General features: G+C 53.1%; 3 protein-coding genes across 3 annotated transcripts; all 3 read right to left on the bottom strand.

The window, feature by feature from the left end:
- Nucleotides 1-6,016: 6,016 nt before the first annotated feature.
- CTHT_0071270 (SANT SWI3, ADA2, N-coR and TFIIIB'' DNA-binding domain-containing protein) lies at nucleotides 6,017-6,844 on the bottom strand (the record flags this gene model as incomplete). The annotated part of the gene is made up of 2 exons (XM_006697335.1): nucleotides 6,017-6,154; nucleotides 6,215-6,844. The coding sequence occupies 2 exons, from the start codon at nucleotides 6,842-6,844 to the stop codon at nucleotides 6,017-6,019; spliced, it is 768 nt and encodes a 255-aa protein (XP_006697398.1).
- A 2,719-nt stretch (nucleotides 6,845-9,563) lies between these two features.
- CTHT_0071260 (uncharacterized protein) lies at nucleotides 9,564-10,643 on the bottom strand (the record flags this gene model as incomplete). Its single annotated transcript, XM_006697334.1, has 3 exons — nucleotides 9,564-9,761; nucleotides 10,298-10,427; nucleotides 10,543-10,643. 3 exons carry the CDS (start codon nucleotides 10,641-10,643, stop codon nucleotides 9,564-9,566), a joined length of 429 nt encoding a protein of 142 aa, XP_006697397.1.
- A 1,659-nt stretch (nucleotides 10,644-12,302) lies between these two features.
- Nucleotides 12,303-19,232, bottom strand: CTHT_0071250 (putative pre-mRNA splicing factor; the record flags this gene model as incomplete). The annotated part of the gene is made up of 1 exon (XM_006697333.1): nucleotides 12,303-19,232. One exon carries the CDS (start codon nucleotides 19,230-19,232, stop codon nucleotides 12,303-12,305), a length of 6,930 nt encoding a protein of 2,309 aa, XP_006697396.1.
- Between the last annotated feature and the right edge of the window lie 1,065 nt (nucleotides 19,233-20,297).

Here is a 20,297-nt window from a genome sequence, read left to right as displayed (position 1 = left end):
CTCCTCAGGCAGATGAGTACGATTCTTAATGGCATGACACCTGGACAGTTGAATTAGATAAGCCTCAGCGATCAACTGCGATCGAACCCCTACCAATGCCAGTCCAAACCCATCTCAGCATTCCCAGGCCCACACTCAGCGATTTAGCGGAAAACTAGACCCCAAAATCTCGTGTCTAGCCGCAGGAACAGTATTCAGCCTTCGAAACCTGTCCAAACTCACTGCTAAAAAGACAGCGTTGGTCCGTCATTCAGCTCTATACTCTAGGGGCCCGGATTCATGATCCCCCAATGAATCATGTCTCGAAAGCTTCTGGAAGGAAACAATCCGTCTTGAATTATCAGAGATGGAAGATCATATAACACACTCCATGGTATCCATGCTTGACAAGATGAACCTCTTGACAATGGCCTTCCAGAACCCATGGAATGTGTCGCAGAGCGGAAGTGAACTCGTCACCATATCGGGATGCTTCTCTTCCCCGCATAATGTCCTGATCCGCTGTAGTACTGCGGGGGCCGGATGACTCCTCAAAGAAAATTTTTCCTTTAGGCAGGTAGGACAGAATCTTGCAGATATTATGTGTGTGGGTGGTTTGGGTGCCGGTGGTGAGACCTCGATACCAGAGTATGGCAAACCAGGTTCCGCGAATCAGAGTGTTTGGTGGTTCCAATGAGACGAAGCATGACCCAAGTGCTTTCGCAAGATCTCCCGTGAGTACTTAGGATAAGGAAGGAGGACGAGGCAGGCAGTTAGGGAGAAGTCTGCTCAAACTGTTATCCTCAAAGTCTCCGTGCAACATGATACCTGTGAAGTGGCATGGAAGTCGCATAATCTACTAGTTGGTAGCTGCTGTGCTATCCCGAATGCGTTATTCAAACTGGAGGAAGCCTGTTCAGGTCAAAAATAGACTTTGATCAACGCTCGTCGCTCTTCACCTTCCAGTATTCATTGAGATCGACACATGGCAGTTCCAAACGGCAAACCTCAAACTATCACGGCATCTGTCTGTATCCTGCCATGCCATGTCATGCAAAAAGCCCATCTCCCCAGGTAATAGTCGTCGACAACAATCACGACCGCACATATACTGAACTAAAGTGACTCAATCCAGGCTCCCTCCTCCTTGAACCAAACTCACCAGCTGCAGAATGGACCAGTTTGGCAGTGGCTCGACCACAGCTTGGGCATTTTTCCGCTCCCAGATGCCCATCACAGTGCGTGTGACAAACTGTTTATCCAGAAACAGATGCTTGTCTGACTTTATCTGGGTTTAACTGGTGCCAGTTATAGGCATAAACCGGTTGATATAGCTCCTTTTCCGGTGCGGAGATGTGGGACGTCCCGTTTTTGGGTGAAATCGGAACCTTTAGGAGGTTTTTTTTTTAAATTCCGCGCTCCGATAGTCAATGAATCCTTCAAGATTGATCTACCTGTCGTAGTATCCATGCTGAGACGTCGAGAAGTGAACAGAGATATGGCAAACTGGTCCCAAAACATTGATCACGAGGCCCCGAGATTTACATCGATTATTTTTTTTGGCCGTTGCCCTACCTCAAGTTACCTTAACAACAAAATTGTATCCCTTGAAATCTCCAGGCCGTATTCCCTCCCCTGACACGGCTCAAGACCACATATGGCTCAGGCCGGGCCATAAGCGCACAATTTCGTACGTACCGGCATGGTGTCGCGGGCCTTGCCAATTAGCTTCGAAGCGAACTCGTCTCATAAATTTTCTTTAAGCGAAGAAGATGTCATGCTAGTCGGCCACAGTGAAGCATAGCTTTTGGCCGAGTTTTGTTCACTCAAAAGGAGATACACTTGACCTCCGAGTCCGCGTTGAACCCTTTCCCTCGGCAACACTGACATACCAAACTACCAGCTAGGCTGAACCCCAATAAATCTGAGGCAGCTAGATCTGCGTCTCTGTGGCCTTCTTTGTCATGTCACTGCCTGAAATGGCCGTTTGGACAGGAACATAGACCACTAGGATATCTGTAACCACCTGGTGCGCCACCGGAACCAGCCGTTTTCTTATCCCGGATGATGCGCACGGTAGCCTAAACAGTAGACAGGCTGACACGCAGCGCCCTAACAAGCAGCCTACTGAGACCAGGTAAAGTGCGGATAGATGGATCGTAGATACCAGCGCAAGCTGGTCGAGTACTACGCAAAGTAGCAGCATGATGTTGATGATGCCCCTCCAGTTCTTCTGCTTGCGTCCAACGACCAGGGTATGGAGGTAGGAACACTGCGTACCCACACTGTAAGTAGCCTTAAGGTAGCAAGGATGAAAGAACCAATCGGTAGTAGCCATGCAGTTTTGTGGCAGCTCGGTGGTGTAAAACAGCAGCCAGGATAGGGTACAGGCATGGGGGAGGGCATAAAGTTAGATATTATGACTTAATCTCCGATTGGGTGTCCGCCCGCTTAAGGTTGCAACATCAGCCAGAGATGGGATTTCGGGATTGTCGTCCAACTACAGTGTTACACTGCTAGCCGGATGGATGGATATATATCTGATCAGGTGTGTGGCGTAGGAGGTGTCAGGTGCCTGGTTGAAACTGGTACCTGGGTTAGGTCGAGAGTGAAGACCGCGCGGTATCCATAGACAGGTAGGTGTCCGTGGGTGAAGATCGGTGTTACTGATGGGTTGCGTTGAGCGGCCCATTTCAGCTGTTAAAATGGAATTCATTCCTCCAGTTGGTTCTCATAAGTATGAAGGTCTTCGACGCGGCTAGTAAGCCTGCTTCTCATTCGGCTACGCGAGAGGGGCAACGGCCATGCAGCCTGTCAGCCTCCGCTCCTTATGAAAACGAGTTGGAGAATTTGAAATATGTATGTCCAATGCAACAGCCACATGCAGCAATTAGGCTGCCCACAAACGGTTCGGAAGATGATCGTCGACAGCGAACTCAAAACCAGGCGGGCAACCACCCCAACCCAGGCACCATGCCCTCAATGGCAATGCTTGCAGATTGTCGTCCTTGCTGCAACTCAACGTTACCTTCGCCCATGCCGTGAGTACCTCACAGCTCCAGTGGGGTGACCTGGGCTAGCAATTGCGCGAGAGAATTTATCGGAGCGATGGAATCAAGCGGTCGGTCGGTGATACAGGATCGATTTCTTTCGATCGTCAATAGCGTTCATTATTGACAATGGGGAGTCGGTCGATTGCGACCGACTATCAATGTTGGTTGGTGGGTTCTGTAAGGTCGGTTGTTAACAGCGTCCGAGTTTGATAACTCTTACCAACAAACCGACCGACAACCGACTGGCTTCAGTGTCGCACAAGAGACTTGGCGTACTGACAACAAGGCGATAGAAATCGTTGTGGGTTGTGGGGTTGTGGATGTTGCCGACCGACCGATCGACCGACCAGCGTTGGGTCTTGAAGGTGGGGGACAGATTTTCCTCGACAGGAGCTCCACCCTTTGCACAACGCCCCACGTGTCATTTTTTTCATTTTATGTATTTATTACCTATTTATCTTTTTTTTCGTCTTATGTTTTCTCTTGTTTAGAATTTGGATGGTGGAGTTTCCTTGCATGCGTTGATTTCGATGCCAGCTAACACTAGACGAACGCGTGCATGTTAAGCAGGACCGGCGCAGCGCAACGTCCTGCACTATACGCGTGTTTCAGTTGTGTGGTAGACGCGATGCGTCATGTTCATGCGGCGACACTCTAAAGTCGTGTTTCCCTCTCAATTAGGGTTTCTTGATACACGGAACGAAATGCGATAGAGCTTCCGATGTGGTTTCTGAGCTCGCGATGTTTCAGCGGCCAGCGTTAAGGTAAGCAGATCGTTTACATCTGTGTGTCTGTGAGGTGAGTGGTGAGGTAGCGTTGCCTCCGTTCGGGTACCTTGCATCTGCTACACGTGGGTGTGAATGATCAATACTTTAGTTCTCTTGAGCTGCCACAATGCGTCTTTTTGGCTTGTTCAAGAATCAGGTACCCGAGATATTTGGCCTGATACGGACGGATTGCGACTGCGACTGCGACGAAGCGGAATGCTCATCCGGCAGCCGGCAGTCAATATCGTAGGGTAGAAGCATTGTAACTATGCCAATGCCAGCTGCCACATGATCTGATGATGTAGCGTGCCTAACTATCTCTATGCTGTCGCTGTCACTAACAATCCGGGCAACTCGAGGCAAGCCAGTAGATGTAGAGTTCGGACATTACGACACACTCAATCTGAAATTCGCCGCGTACCGGCCGCAGCCCCCCAAACTATTGAATTTTGACCAAGAAAACCGGAAATCTGTATACCCCAACACGGGAACTACACTACGTATCACAAGATGTCAAATTGTATGATTGCGGATGTTGCAATAGGACAAACCGACAAATCGTGGATCTCTTGTGATCCACTCCAATGTCTTGGCATCAAAACCGTTGCATCACTATTGACACTGTGCAACGGTGCATCCGCACATCATCGATTTGCGGTGGGGAGTGTCATGGATGGATGGGTGGATGGCGTTGAACGGAGTTTGGTAGCTGTGATAGTGAGGGAGGTTTTGATGGCACAGATCATGGATGGTTTTGGTTTGACACCGTGGCTGTTCAGTTGGTCGTAGAGATGGCCTTGCGTTGCTGCTCCAAGGTTCGACTTCCATTACAGACATAGACAACAGAGTGGACGTTGAAGATGAAAAGTGGATTATTGACGATAGGCACAATAACTATTATGTACATTAGGATTGAGGCCAACCTACAATCCGGAATTCTTCCGGTTATGTCTAAGTAGGTAGTGTAGGTAGTCTCCAAGCGATCGCCGAAAACCGATCCAGCGGACTTCAGAAATCAACCAACAGGGCCAGGACAGCAGAGGTATCAGGAGATGTAGACTTTCGATCCGCACTGGGCTGGCCTCAAAACAATTGGCTCCCGAAATACAAACCAACGATACGCCAGCAACTTCAACCTTTCCAAAACATAGGCACTCATGAAGTGTTGTGTGGGTATCAGTTTGAGCTTGTGAAGTCGACCATCCTTCAACCAACCTTGCGCCTGCCTACCAGCCAGCCAGCCTTGAGGAACCCAGCCCGTGAATCCGAACCAGCCTATGCAACCTCAGCCTTCGTCCCTAGCCTACCCTGTCAAGATAGAAAACCAAACCAGGAAAACAAGGTCATCATTACCACTCGGCCGTGTATCCCGCTACCCCTATGCACTTGTGTTCCCCTCCCAGGCCGCGCCCGACCCCACCTTCTATATTGCTGTGGTTCGAGCATCAATGATGTTGTTGCAAGATTTCGAGCAAAATAAACAAGACAAAGACTCAAGAGGGAAAGATGCAATACTCGAGACTGAGGAAAAAAGAGGAAAAGTAATCTCTTTCTGTGTGGCGGTAAATAGAAGGGTATCTCTTCGGGTATACTCCACAAAACTAATCTCCCGCCTCTCTCTGTAAGAAGCCAAAACAAAAAAAAACCCTAGTGCCCAAGTACATCGCTCCCAAAAAAGAGGACAGGATAAAATGTGCAGTACTGTAGTATACAAATGAAACCTGTGAAGGTATCCAGAAGTATAAGAGTGATAGTGACAAAAAGAGAGAGAGAGAAAGAGAGATGACATAGGAAATGTTGCCGGTTTGGTGGTGGTAACGAGAGTAATGGTCGAGTTGTGCTGAAAGGTAGTTTCCACCGCTTCGGTCCTCGCCGAAGCAATGGATTCGCCAGAAACAATCTGTGGGTATCAAAAAAAGGAAAAAAAAAAAAAAAAAAAAAGAAGCTGAATGTGTGAGTTGAGATGCATCGCTTCGTCCAATATGGTTCGGGTCGACGACCGTTCTCCGTGGTTTCATTTGTCGATGTCGTTGGAGAAACGGATGACTCGGGGTTTGCAACAGGAAACTCAATATCCCCTGGTCGGTTCGCTCAATCGTGCAAAGTTTGTCGGTGTCGATCGAAGTTGACTAACGCAGTCAATCACTGCGGCGGCAGCGTGTAAATAGTGGTGTCCCCAGACTCAGGGGCCGAAACCCTTGGAGAGGACGCTAATCGCTATACGGCATTCTCGCCCAACAACTGCATTGCTCGCTCGCGGCAAGCAGCCGGCGTAAAGCCCGTCCCGACCTTGTTGGCTATGATCCTCCACTTTTCGTTCTCATAGTCCTGAATGGCCGCCTTAAGCTTATTATCCTACAACCAAAGTCAGCATGTCATCACATCACTTACAGCGCAACCCTGAAAAAAACTTACCAACTCCTCCGTCCACTGAGTCGTCTTCGCCTTTAACTTAGTACAATACCGCACCTGCAACGTGCCACTTGACCTCCCCGGGAAGAAATCCGCAATCTGCTTCCACGTCAAATTCTTATTCTCCTTCAAATCAATCAACAGCTGGTCATCCTCTGGCGTAAACTTCAACTTAGGCCCCTTCGGCCTCGCCGCGGGAGGCGGCATACCCGGCTGCCCCACCATACTCTGATGATGCCCAGACGAGCTACCGCCCTCCCCATCCCGTCTCATCATTTTCGCGGGCGGCCCCGTCTCCGGCAATCGATGATGGTGATGCGTCGGCGGAACAGATGGCGGCGGCGGAGGCGGCGCCGTCGTCTGCCCGTAGGGGGGACCCATCGGAGGAGGAGGAGCTTGTTGCATCGACTCGAGATCGCCGTGTCCGAGCTCGGGCATTCCGGAGACACCGAGGTCAAGATCATCGGGCCGGGGCCGCTTTACGCCCGCGGCTGGGCCGGGAGTCGCCGTTAGAGAAGGGTAGAGAGGCGCAACGACGCCATGGGTAGGCGGGGCGGGGCCGAAGTGAGGGGGCGGGGGGCCCGGATGGCTGATGTGTCGGCCTGCAAGGTGTGCTGATGGATCCGTGAGCATTGGATGGGGGGGATGGGCGTGCGGGTGAGCGGGCGTGTAGTGCTGGGGCAGGCCATGGTGAGATGGATGGGCAGGAGGGGCCTCGTGTAAGGGCGGCGGCCCGGGATGCTGGAGCGACGCTCGGTGATGGTGGGCATCATATGCGTGCTGGGCTTGGGCCTGGTCGGTCGAATGCGGCTCTTGCGGCGAGTAGTCGACATTGTAGTCCGGTCCCACGCGGTAGTTGTCCGCCAGTGTGCCTCCAATACATGGGTTCCGCCAGAGCGGACCGCCCTGGCTGGTCGCCGGAGACTGAATGGAAATTATTTGTCGGGGTAGAGCCCCGCAGGGCTATAGACTCGTCGAAAATGCTGTGAAGATAGGTTCGGGGAAACCGAGCGTATTGTCCTTCGATCCCTTCCGTATTCCCGGGAGCGGCCGGAAGGCTATGCTGGAAGGTATTTGCGGGTGTTCTAATGAAGCCAGAAGGCATGTGGTGTCGAGGCAGCAGGGTTGGGGGCAGCGACGATGAATCGATAGCGGTATGGTCTCAGGAATTAGGAAACTCCTTATGCGACGGCGAACACTTGGGATACCGTAGGGGGCGAGATGACTTGCTGATTTGACTAGCTATGATCTGATGGCGACCTCAGCTCTTCCTCAACAGTACATGGCGGCCCTTCAGTGTATCTGGTCTGCCTGCCTGCCTGCCTGTCTGTCTGTCTGTCTGCTCTGCCTCCCGTACAACTACTCTTGGGGGTAGAGGGTAGGGAGAGGGGTGAAGGGTGTTTGGTTTGATGGATGGATGTATGTGTGTATGTGTATGTTTAGTGGACTGATAGTATTTAGTCAGAGTCCAAGTGCCAGGAGCGGTTCTTATTACCTCCCGGCCCTTGGTCCAATGCGGTGCAGGAATGCGAGCCAGAATTTAGATCATCCAGCAGCCAGTGGCAGCAGTGGCAGATATATCTGGTATTATATGTCGTCCCAAGTCTGGTACCGTGGAGCAAAACGAGAGAGAAGTAGGTGGGATGCAGGGCTGCGGGTGGTAGCACACTCGGTTTAATACTTAATATCGGCCGGGCGTAGCCAGGCAGAGCTCTATCTGCTTCCCCTCCACTTCCAAACACAAGCACATGAACGACTAGGCATGCCAACATAGGGCCGGACCAGCACGAGACAAGAGAAGCTTCCTGATCGGTGAGAAGCCCTGGGGAGCCCAAGTCGCCTTGGCCAGCGATGAGGGTAGCATAATTTGAGGATCTAATGCCATGGTCTGGCTGCCGGATATAGAAGCAAGGACCCCAGCCGTAGCTAGTGTCTAAGGTATCCGGTATGATGCAACAAGGGAGCAGGGGGAGCAGGGGAGCAGGGGAGGGTGCCTTGACATCGAGCAACGGTTCCAGGGGGGGGGGGTGGGGTATACTTCCCCGATCCGACAACCCCGGGTGGCTTGACCGGAAAGATAGGCTAGTAGGACGACACCGACGATGAGAAACGTCTAGACGTCGCTGGTAGAAAAAGCATGGAAGAACACGAAACATCGAGCCGGATGGAGAGCACAATGTGAAACGCTCCTTTTACCATGCGCCCGGAGCAGGAAAAGAACTGAGTGCGTACAGGCTGCTACTCTTCGGCTCTGCGGGGGTATTGCCACCACACCTGTCACCCGTCACTTCAAGTGCCGCTTCACGGCAATTGCTTGCCTCAGAGCTACACTGGAAGTTTGGTAACGGGATTTTTGGCTCTGGTTGTTTGCCTGCCGATAGATAGACAGCAACATATATTGCTCCCTTAGTTTGTTTCAAGGGTCATATCAAGCTGCAGGGGAACAGGAAGCTAGATGCAGAGATATATGAAAAGAGGGGGGCAGAAAGCAAAGAAGCAAAGCTGATGAGCTCATAACACTCGTGCCAGTCGCGGCAGAGCACAGCTGCTCGCTGTCTGCACGACCCAGATGTGGCTACGGATGCGGATGCGGTGGGAGAGCGTAACAGCGTTGCAGCCCAGCGATCTCAACGAGGAGCGCAGACAGGCGGGATTCGCGCAGTCGCCGGAAGCCCCTCACACAGAACGGTGGGAAGGAAGAGAGTGCTGGCAGCCTGTTGGTGGATCCGGGCAGCACACTTGACCGTTCTGTCCAAAAGAAGCTATATCAGAGCCGGGGTGGCTATATCAGACTGGCCAAAAGGGATCGATGGCCCCGGCTTCTGTAGGGCGAACTTGACGAGAAGGTTAGCTGCCAGTCTGCCAAATTGCCGAACAGGGGGAGATGGACAGACAGTAACGTCCCAGTCATGTCCCAGTCGAGAATTCTAACGCCTCTGTCGCCATGATATCCCGGCGCTGTTGCGATGCCGTTGAAACAATTGCCGCCCAAGTGCCGACCAACACCTGTCAAAGATAGGATTTGTTTTTTTGAGAAACCCAAAAAAGGAAAAAAAAAAACTTACAAGAATAAAATAGAAGCGCGTATCGAGCTGCCAGCGAGCGGCGAGGAGCGCCAGAGCAACATGCGTGATTGGCCCAGCATTGTCCTTAGTGTTCAAAGCTGCATGCCCAGAGAGGAACGAGACCTGGTTCGACTCCTCCATGGGAGCGTGTACTCTGTTCCTACTGTACAACTACCACGCGTCTGCGACCCGACGACCGCGTTGTCGGGGAACTACCCACGATAACTATCCAGGATATCCCCGGGCACGAGTACGAGAAGGAACAACTGCACATGCACAAGCGAAAGCTAGGTCGAGGAAACGAAAATCGGGCGTTCATGCTGATCCACGTCTTCGGGGATACGGCCGACGGCAAAGACGAGGATGAGGATGCCGGCATGGCGGTAGTGCGGGATGACGGCAATCGTCCGCGGATGGAGGCGACGGGGAACATGGTCTTGGCCTGACCTAGGCCCAGGGCTAGGGCTCAAATTCGGTGTGAGGCTCTCTCATTCATCTCAACTCGAGCTGGGTGTTTGATCCGGCCACCAAGACCGTCAGCGGAACAGACGAAAGCTTGGGACAACGAACAGCGTTGCTTAAAGCGGCTAATCTCGGGAGCTCTTAAGATTGCATGTTAATGCTGTGGGGAGACACCCCCTGGTTGTCTGGTAAAGTGTATGCGCCATAGGCCGATTAGGTGCATGCATGGCTGCTTGCTAGCGGACGACTCCAAAAAATCACCTGCAGACAGATAAGACACCCCGATCACCGGGCATTGGGCAATTCGCAGGATCGAGAAATTCGAAGATTCGAAAAAGATCGAACGTGGAGAATGAGAGGGGACGTTTTCTGCAGCAGTGGAGCCGGTCTTGGCAGGCCAAAAGGTTGCGAAACGCACGACATGCGACGGAGCCCGGGCGCTTTTGATGGATCTCCAGTTCTGGCTGCTCCGAAAAAAGATGTGGGGTGCCGTCGCAGCGTGCAGCGGCAAGTCCGATCCGGCCACAGCAGGCACTGGCAGCAGCAGTTACCTACTTACCTTAGCACCAGCGGCAGCCAGGGAGCTTTCACATCGAGAAGTGAAGCTCTCACTCCACCTCCACCACATGCCCCCCTGCCGAGTCAAACGCTGATCAGGAGTCTCGGGAGCTGGGCCGATCTCCGAGAGCCTGTTGCTTGTCAGCAACGCGTGCTATGCGTGCCAACCCGAAGCTAAGGAGATTGCCGGCAAGGCTTTCGCCCGAGGCATGGCAGTTTGACTCTGGAGATACCTTACGAAGGTACCTATGTGCTTCAACGGCTTGTCCCGTGACTTGCGATCTCACTTCATCTGCCAAATCTGACGCCGTAGCCGCTGCTCTTTGCGAGTTGACAGCGTCGATCATCTTGGATAGAGGGATATTCGAGCCTAGACATATGTAACCCACAGCTATCCAATCTCTCCAGAATGCATTGCATTTTCCATTTCTCCCCTCTTTCTCCGTCCCCTCTATACCGGCGCAGAGGCTACCTGTTCTCATGCTGCAGCGCACTTGATGAGCACCATCTTTAGGTTGTGGGGCGCCCGCACCATCAACCGTTGGTCGGAATCACGGTTCGATGATCCAGCACACACTTCGTATTGGGGCTCAAAGTGCAGAATTCAGGAAGTCGAGCTTGAAGACAGCGTGCCGGTGACTAGGAGTATGGCAACTTTTTGACAATAGTCTGTATCCGAGAGCTGTCTGTCGTCCATAGCCGGTCTCAGCTCCTTTATGCATGCCTATGCCTATGGCTACGGATACTTGCCCATCCTTAGGGTTCTTCGCAAGCACGGACCAGATACGGCTTGCAAGCAAGACAGCTAAGCTCTCGCAACAGTCAGATGTGTATCTCGAGCGGCACGTCCTCAAACTGCCCCCAAAGAAACACCCAGCTCGGATATCGCGGGACGAGGTCGATCGTACACGGCCTTCTCCCAAGGAGCTGGGAACCGAGTCGCCCGAGGACCAAGGGTTGACATATCGATCCGAGCGAGAGGGAAGCGGAGTCAGTTCACAGTTCCCAGGCAGGGCTGATTTAGCAAGTAAGTGGTCGGCAGAGCAAGATGATTGAATGGCGAGAGATTGCGCTCAATGCGTTTATGCATGCAACAGCCTTAGCTTCCTGATTGGGAGATCCGCTGGAGTCGAGCCCTCCAAAAGACTCCAAACTAGTTGCTGCAGTTGGCAAAGCCAAGCGTTGCGTGGATCTTCAGGGCACGCGCGGGCGCCGAATTGGTCATCATCAAGAAAGCACACGGGAATCGCACGGAAAGGAACTCAAATTGCCCTGCCACAAAGAGATGAACGTCATGGCTCTAGCTCTAGCTCTGGCTCTGGCTCTATCTGGGGCAGAGAACAGACCAAGACACCAGGGCATCATCCTTTTTCATTTTTTCCATGCAGCAAATCTGCAGCTGTGAGACTCCCGGCCACGCATGCCAAGAGCTCCATGCAGGGAAAATGTCCGATCACACATCATGCCAGACACCGCAGAGGCTAACTCAGGGCCTGAATCCTCCGCCCCGCTTTTCCATGGGAAGATCCGAGGAAGAGCCTTCTGTGCAAACTGCTGACATGGTAACATCGTGGGAAAGACAGTTGAGAGCAAACATGAGAATGAAGCCAAAAAAAAAAAAACATCGAAAATACATGTGATGGAAAGAAACGTAGCGTGAAGGCAATAGCAGAAACACGATCATTGTAAACAGCGAGTGGTAGACAGAGCTCACGTAGTATTAATCCGAAAGACGTCACTATTTCCGTTTTCTTAGGTACTACCTACACAACCGCCACACAATGACACAATCCGCGATCCAGATACAAAAGAGATAGTAAACATACTTCCAACCTGGTGAACAACCGGCACCCCGAAACCTAGCATCCATCTGTTGTATGTATCCACCACGTACGTGTACACACACACCCAAACCAGCGCCCTGTTCAGAGAGGGCCAAATAATCTGAACAGCGATCCCATCTTCTCGAAGCTTGTCCCTGCACCCATTCAATTTCCCCACGTTCATCAAGCAAAGTTATCCGCCCTGTCAACCCAGATATCCTCCAGTTCATTGAAGCTGGTGAAGTGAATCGGCCGGTGCTGCTCGCTATAGAACGGCAGCGGTGTGTCGAGCTTAACATGGTACGGCTTCTTCTCAATTCCGCTAAACGAGCTGCCCATGAAGCTGTAATTCCACTTGCCGGTGTCCGGAACCAGGAAGAATCCCTTGAACTTGTCGCTCAACAACAGCTGACGCCTTTCGCCCATAGTGGTGGTGAAGCCCTGTGGGTTGTCAACGTTGGGGTCCTTGTTCTCCACGCCCCACTTATAGCCAAGCGGCGTGAGCGCCCAAGCGGAGAGGGAGACGCTGCCGGGGGTAAAGGCAACGGTGACGGTCAGGGTGTTCTGATTCTTCCAGCTGGGGTGGGCGTCGACGAGCTTGGCGTGTGTGGTGACGTCGGCAGGGGACATGTAGGGGAGCTCGTTGCCGGCCATTGTGTGGATCAGACCCAGTGGCTCCAGGCCCTTGAGCATCTCGTGCTGCGGCAGGTGCTGTGGCAGCTGCACGCTGCGGTTGCCGCCGATCTGCGGCACCATGACGATACAGCGGATCTCCTTGACCTGGTCGTTGTCGGCTGGGGAGCAGCCGTAGAGAAAGCCTGCCACCTGGACACGGAGATCGGCGATGGTGATGAACTTCTTGAGGATATTCTTGGGCATGACATAGGTGATGTCATCCACGTCGTTGTCCACCGGCGCCACGTACATGTTGTTGGCACGAGTCCGCAGGTTGGAGGTAGCAATGGCCCTGGTGCGCCACTCTGTTTTAGACGCGAACGTCTGCTGCTCGAACTGAGAGGTCGTGGTGACGATGATCTCCTCACCATGCACGTTCTGCGTCTTGGTCGTGACGGCAGTGAGCTGTGCCTGCTCTTGCTGCTGCTTCTCGATCTCGGCGGCCTGCTGTCTCTGCAAAGAGGGTGCCGAGATCTCCATGCCCAGGATGATATCACGCACTTCACTTGTCGTCAAGCTGGCCACGTTCACATTATTCTTCTTGCCGTAGTCGTTGAGGATCAGGTCGCGAAGCTGCATTTCGACCTTGATCCAGTCCTCGTCGGTAAGCGATGGCCAGATGTGGTGATCCTGCGTGATCACCGTCTTGTCCGGACGCAGGATGAGCTTGGTCTTGTCCTGGTTGACGTGCAGCGCACGGAGGATCAGGATCAGACGCGAGAAGGCAGTGTACGATGAGATTGTCTTTAACCAATCATCGTAGAGGTTGAAAAGAACCATCTGAGGCTCGGTCGCGCGCAAGATCATGTCGCCCAACTTTTCAACCTTCATGGCGGCCTGGAAAGGAAGCTGCAGTTCCGAGGCGCGGATCGAGATGTTGGGGAAGTCAACCAGGTTGACCTCGAGAGGATCAAGCAGACCCTTGCGGGTGACAATGAGCTGCTTCGGCTGCTCTTCAACCGGCAGCGAGCGGATGAGCGCCGCAACTTCTTCGGCCGTCTTCCACTTCGCGAGCTGACCCAGACGCTTCTGACCGGCCCACACGCTGGTGTGGATGATCTTCAAGAAAAGCTGACCAGTGCGCGGGTTGAAGATGAAGATGGCACCGTTGATGGGCTTGGTCGTCAAGTTACCTTCAAAAGTCTTGTGGATCGTAACACGGTAGACGTTGGTGTCATCAATGAACAGCTGCGTCTGGTTGCTGAACAATTCGGAGTAGTTCTGAGAGTTCAGGAACTCTTGGTTGCTCTCGGACGCATAGAGCTGCAGACCCTTGCGAATACGCTCACGCAGTACGTACAGAGCAGGGTTGGCCTTCATGATCTTAGCCATGGCCTGCTGGATGAGGGTCTTGAGACCGGGGAAGTACTGGCCGTAAGCGGAGTACAGGTTGTAGGCAAGATCGATACCAATCATCAGACCTGTCGGCGACGGGTACAAGCTCATGCTGTCGGTAGTGTAGTCGAGGTACTTCGCCCTGACATAGCGCTCAATGTCATGAGAGTCATAGTCGCCATAGCGAAGCTGGACGTCGATCCAGAACTTGTTGGTCGTGGTTGCCTCGATAACGTCCTTGGTGTCAAAGAGCAAAGACGGGCGAGTGACGTTCCATTTGTGGCTGGCGAACAGTTGGATATCAGCGCACGAGCTGTTCATCTTGTACGATTTTCTCGGGTGGATGGTCTCCTTCTGCACCGACTCGATGCTCAAAGCCTCGAGCTCCTGATCAAACACCTGGCACAGATCCATGACGACCGACTCGTGGATCTTCTGCCACAAGTGGGCACGGAAGATTTGAATGAGAGAGATCTTGAGCGTGGGGATCTTGCCGTGAAGGAAGATACCAGTAAGATCGAGCTGCACCTGGAAACCGACGTAGACGTTGGCGCGGTTGATGGTAGGCGACCACCAGAGGGTGAAGCGACGGTTGGGAATCTGGTTCAAACCGGACCGCTGAGCGTTTGTCAGCTTCTTGAACTGCATGGAAGCCTCGAAACCAGAGCTCTTCTCCCAAAAGAGACCCTCCCACGACGGGAAGCCTGTGGCCTTGAAGAGAGTGTGTTCTAAAATGGTCTCAACACCGCCCAACGCCTGGATGACGTCGGTACGGTAAGCGTTAAGGTTCCACAGCTTGCCATCATGTCTCGGGTTCGTCCACCAGAAGGGATTGCTCTTCATGAGCTGGTAGATCTTGAACTCTGCTCTCGCGCGGAAGCCCTTGTCGAAGCTTAGAGTGCTGCGGTCCTTCTGGAACAGCGTGTTGATACGGGGCAAACCGCGATCCCAGCTGTCCTCCAGATCCTCCAGGGTGAGACGCCTGTTCTGCTGCTGGGCCTCAAGACGCTTCTGCGAGTATTCGGTCCAGACGCGCTGGGAGTCAATGAACTCGGCCTCCCACGGGATGATGTAACGGGCAATGTTCGGGATGAGAGTCTCCTCATCATGCGACATGCCCGCGCGGAAGTGGGTGATGCCGACATCGGTCTGCTTGCACCAACGCTTGTCGCTGGCTGGGATCAAAATATGGGAACCTGAGAGCATACCGAGACCACCAAGTTCCTTGGGTGTGTAGAACACAGCCGGAGGGAAACGCGAGGGCATCTTTGAGTTCAGGCCGATCTTGACTCGTGTCTGGATCTTGGTCTCACACTTGACGATGGTGTCCAGCAGGTTGACTGTCGAGACGGCGGCCTCTCGGTAGTAGGTGAATAGGGCAATCAGCGCGGTGTTCCACTTGTTGGCAATCTTGGTGAAGGTGGTGGAACCAGAGGACATTAGTATCTGACGGATCCGGTTGTTGAACTTTTGAATGTCTTCCTCTGTCACCTGCAGGAAAGCATGCGCTGTTCGTTCTTTGGTTGAGTTATCGACCAAAGACCAAACGCTGTCCTTGACCGGGAATTCATCGTTTTGGTTGCGGCACTTGGGCAAGATTCGAACCTCGAAGCCGCACATGGAAAACAGCAAGTTCGGATTGTCTTTGCTGTACACGCTGACAAAGGTGTCATCCCACTCGATAGTGGTGACAGAGCGCGGCAGACGGTTCTTGAGATCCCAGAAAACAGCCCTACCGAGGTTGACATCGTGCCTCATGAGACGCATGCGAGAGTCTCTCGGCCAGCACTTCTTGCTCTTGAAGCCAATGACGTTCTCGAAGTTAGGATCGGGCTGCTCCGTAAGGAACCGCTGAATGAGGTCCCTCGACTCCTCAGCGGTGAAGCGGAGGAACACCCAGATCTTGTCGATGTATCGAGTGTACAACCTGATAGGGTGCCTGGTCTCGGTATCACGATCCTGGAACTGCAAGAAGTCGTTGGGGCTCTGCGGAGGACCGGCAATCTCGGCAGCACGCTGCGGGCCGAGGATCAGAAGGTCGAGGATCAGGCCGTAGTACTGGAAGACAAAGGCCGAGAACTGAAGACCACGAATCATGCCGTAGCTGTTGACGTGGCTCATGTCCTTGTAGGTCAAGGTGACGTTGTTCTTGGCTGTGATGTAGTCTGCCAGGTTGTGGTCCATGATCAAGCGCAAGAGCGAGTTGAGGAGCGTCAGCTCGATCTTCTCGTAGACTTTGGAGAGCTGCGTCTCGATGATCACGTTGCACTCGCCATTCGACGTGTCCCAGACCTTGTCAAGGTTGTTGATACCCTGGCACCACTTGTAGACAAGGAGAGGCGGCACTTCAGAGTCAGACGGCTTGACCCAGTTAGGGAAGAGATGACGCTGATCGGCCTGGTACCACAGGTACTGGTCGAGGTACGCGTCACTGATCTTCTCGATGGGCTCGACATCATAGACCGGGTTGATGGTGCTATAGTTGTCGTTCATGTCGATGCCGACTTCCTTGAAGGCACGCTGCGTGAGCAGGAAGCGCTTGATGCGCTCCAGAGTTGTGCCAGGGCTGTCGTAAGCCTGCTCAATGAGAGCAAGTTCTTCACGCTGGCTTTGATTCAACCTTCCCTTAGTCGAGTAGGCCTCGCGAAGACGCTCGAGCGCCAGGATGAGGATCTTGGTATCATGTTTGTACGACACACTTGGGAAGGGGATAGGAGAAAACTTGCGCGCCTCAAGCCAATGCACAGTCGTTGTGTAGATAGCCACGGCTTCCTCAGAGGAGACATAAGGACCATCCTTCATGTGATTGTGCTGTCTCTCCTGCTCGGCCTTGAGCCAGAGACGGGTAAGACGACCGACGTTCTTCTTGGCGACGGTCTTGTCGACAGTGGCGCCTCTCCGGATACGCTCACGGTTGTAGTGGGCAACAGAAATCCACCAGTCGGCCTTGGCCTTGACGTATCTCAGGATGATGTTCTCGATAGGAGCAGGCAACCCCGGAACTTTCCAGGGGATGTTGCTCTTCCAGCAACGCCAGGCCTCCGAGAGGTGCTGCAGGACAGTGTTGACCTTGCTCTGCTTGATGCCCTCAGGCATCATGTCCATCAGGTCAGCCATCACTGACGCACGCAGTTCCAAGTCGAAGTGCGACTCAACACGCTGCTTAGTGACTGTCTTAGCAACGCCCTTGCTGTGGCGACCCTCGAACTGGCGAGAGAGCAGGTTCCCAAGCCAGCGCTCCAGCAGCGGAATGATACCGCGCATGAAGAAGAGCCAGACTCTCCATGAAGGAGCCCAAAAACCGCAGCCAGGACCCTTGCCGACAGGACCGGTGTTGAAGCGGTAGTAGATGAGATGCTTCAAATCCTTGCAGGAACGGATCTGATGCATCAACTTGTACTTGTAGCGGTACATACCCGTGAGCTGACCGACGTGGTTGAAGGCATAATGGATACCATCAGCAAGCTGAAAAGCATCGATATTTCCAAGACGATATTGCACCTGGGCGTCTACAATGAGCTTTGTCAGACGGAGAATCTCGCGCATCAAATGGAAGGCATTGCCGAATCTCGACTTTTTGCGTTCTTTGGTAGTCAGGGTCTTGACGGGCTTCAGGTTAAAGTTGTAGTCAAGGTGAAGGTAGGTAAGGTTCTTGCGATGGATCAACAGGTTGAGCATGTTGAAGCCCTGACGGCAGACCTGAAGACCGGCTTCCACCCAGTCGATGGTAGTTTGCTGGAAGAACTTGGTCTGCTTCAGAGTCCGCAACAGGCTTTGCTTCTGCATTGACTTGGGCCTCTTTCGATGCAGCTCGTTGAGGACATAGGTCTTGAGAAGCTTTTGGTACGAGACGCGGACCTTGACTGGCTGCTTGGGCGGGCAATGCTCAAGATACCAGTGCTTGATGAGAGGCACATCTTGAGCACGAACCATCCGACCTGACCGACGATCGAATGGATAAGGAGCCCACCACAATTCGATGGCAGACCGCGTGTCCTCAGTTTCCAGCTCTTCGTCTGCAAAGAATGGCTCGACAGCAGCGGGCAAAACGAATGCCTCTTCTTCAGGCTCCTCAATGTTACCCTTGCCGAAGAGCTCATCCTCGTGACTGACCGTAAGATTCTTCGGAGCAACAGCACGCGAGGAGATCGGGTTGATGCTGGTGTCAAAGTAGAAAGCAGGGAGTTCAGGGTCTTCGGTCTTCGTGTAGACGATCTGAGGATAAGAGTGCCACGAGAGGTGAACACTACGTGGCCGAGAATTGTATAGATAAGGATAGGCCACACGGGTCTCCGTGCGGATAGGGTTGCGGAAAATAATGCGGTCCATCGCATTGAACTCGCCAAAATCCTCATCATTGGGATCGATATCCTTGTAGAGCGGCTCGAACCGGGGGCCGCCGGGTAATGCCACGTTCAAGGCCTTGGCCGTCAAAAAGCTCTTCAACTCGAAGAGGTAAAAGTAGTTGGGGTCGACCACATCAGACACCAGGGGTTCACTCAGGCGGTACAAATTGGCCATCTGCGGCAGTGTGAGATTCCACCTCTTGTAGCTAGGACCGTTAACATGAGGTGTGTCGATGAGCGGCTGATGGTCGTAGAACCATTCGTAGACAGCCGCATCTTCATCTTCATCGAGCTCCATCTGGATGGGCTCAAGAGGCTCAACATCTTCAATATTCTCTGACCAAGAGAGTGGAGGTTCTTCGTCATCGAAGGGAGGGAACCTCATGCGCTTGAAGAGCCGTCTGTCGCTCTTCTCCTTACGCATCGTCCTCCACATAGAACCCCACTGCGCGAAAAAAACAGGCTCGATGACTCGAGGGATCTCGTTGACAAGCGTCAGGCAGCCGTTGACGTGGTATAGCACCTTAACTTCCCTAGCCGCTTCCCACGGCATGGGCATGTTCTCCAGCAGCTTCAGGACTGCATGGGGCATGAACTTCAGGGCGCCAAGATAGCTGCGCTTGTCGCTTGTATACTTCTTTTGCGACACATCACCGATGTCCTTGACGATTTTGCGCAAATGCTCGGGGGGCATGTCGGCCTTCTGCGTCTCGACGAAGCCGCCCTTCCTCTTCTCGCCGAAGCGGTTGCGCTGCATTCGAAGCCATTCTTTCTTCTTCTGTGCGAATTTTGCAATATGCGGGTCGGACGGTGGGCGATATCCCGGAGGGGGAGGCGCTGGGATGGCCGGCGGCGGCGGAAGAGATGAGGACGACGGGGGAGGTGGTGGAGGAAGATCAGAGGGGGGGCCCGGAGGGGGAGGTGGCGGCGGAGGAGGAGGAGGGGGACCCCCATCCGGGAGGAGGCGGCGGAAACGAAGACATGTCTAAGTTCTTGTCCTTGTGAATCGAATTCGACGATCGAGATGAGCTTCACCGCCGCGATTGAGGGTGTTTACGCCTAGTTAGGCGGGACGTGTTTGGTGCGATTTCGCTCCTGGCAACGGCAGTATTGCCAGCGTTAGAACGAGATCGATTCGCGAATATTCTCCATAAACCAAAGCTGATGGGAGCGACGATCTCGCCGCAGTTCGAAATGGCGACTTCGCCTTTTAGAGTTGTGTGTTGATGGAAGCCAGGAACTGGCCGCGGCTTGAACAGGGAAAATCTCGATGAGCTCTCCCGCGACTGGAGTGGCGCGAAACCTTGCCAAATTGCTAGCGCGCAGGGTCGCAGCATACAGGAGTTTGGTCTAACGCCAAGGCTTCGTTTGTTGCATGCCGCTAACAGCAATACAGCCCGTAACTTTACGTGTGTATCTTATCGTATTGCTCCGCACAAGCCACTCTTATCACGTGCAAGATCAGATGACTTAGGCTCGGTGGAGGGGAACTCAACCACTCGACAGTTTTGTCAAAGTCTCTTTGCCAAAAGATAGAATCATCGCTTTTTTTTTCTACTTGAAACGGTGATAATAAGAAGCCTTATTGGCACTGTATTATCCCTAGTGGCGTTGGGCTGTACCGTCATTGCGGTGGCGACCTGAGGAAGTCCTCCTGCTTTCTACAGCCTGCTCACCGAGCCCCAAAACTGCCCCACCAGAAAATCACCACTCAGTTCGCTGAAAATTAATTCAGCCCCTCCACCCAGTTTTCGCTTTGTACCCGGCGACCAACCGACCCACGATTGTGTTTTCCACATCGTGATTTCGCTCTATCGACCGC

This window comes from Thermochaetoides thermophila (assembly GCF_000221225.1).
Source record: "Thermochaetoides thermophila DSM 1495 unplaced genomic scaffold scf7180000011822, whole genome shotgun sequence".
Classification (NCBI taxonomy): Eukaryota; Fungi; Ascomycota; class Sordariomycetes; order Sordariales; family Chaetomiaceae; genus Thermochaetoides; species Thermochaetoides thermophila.
The sequence above is the reverse complement of the archived record's forward strand: the minus strand, read 5'-3'. Positions and strand labels throughout refer to the sequence as shown.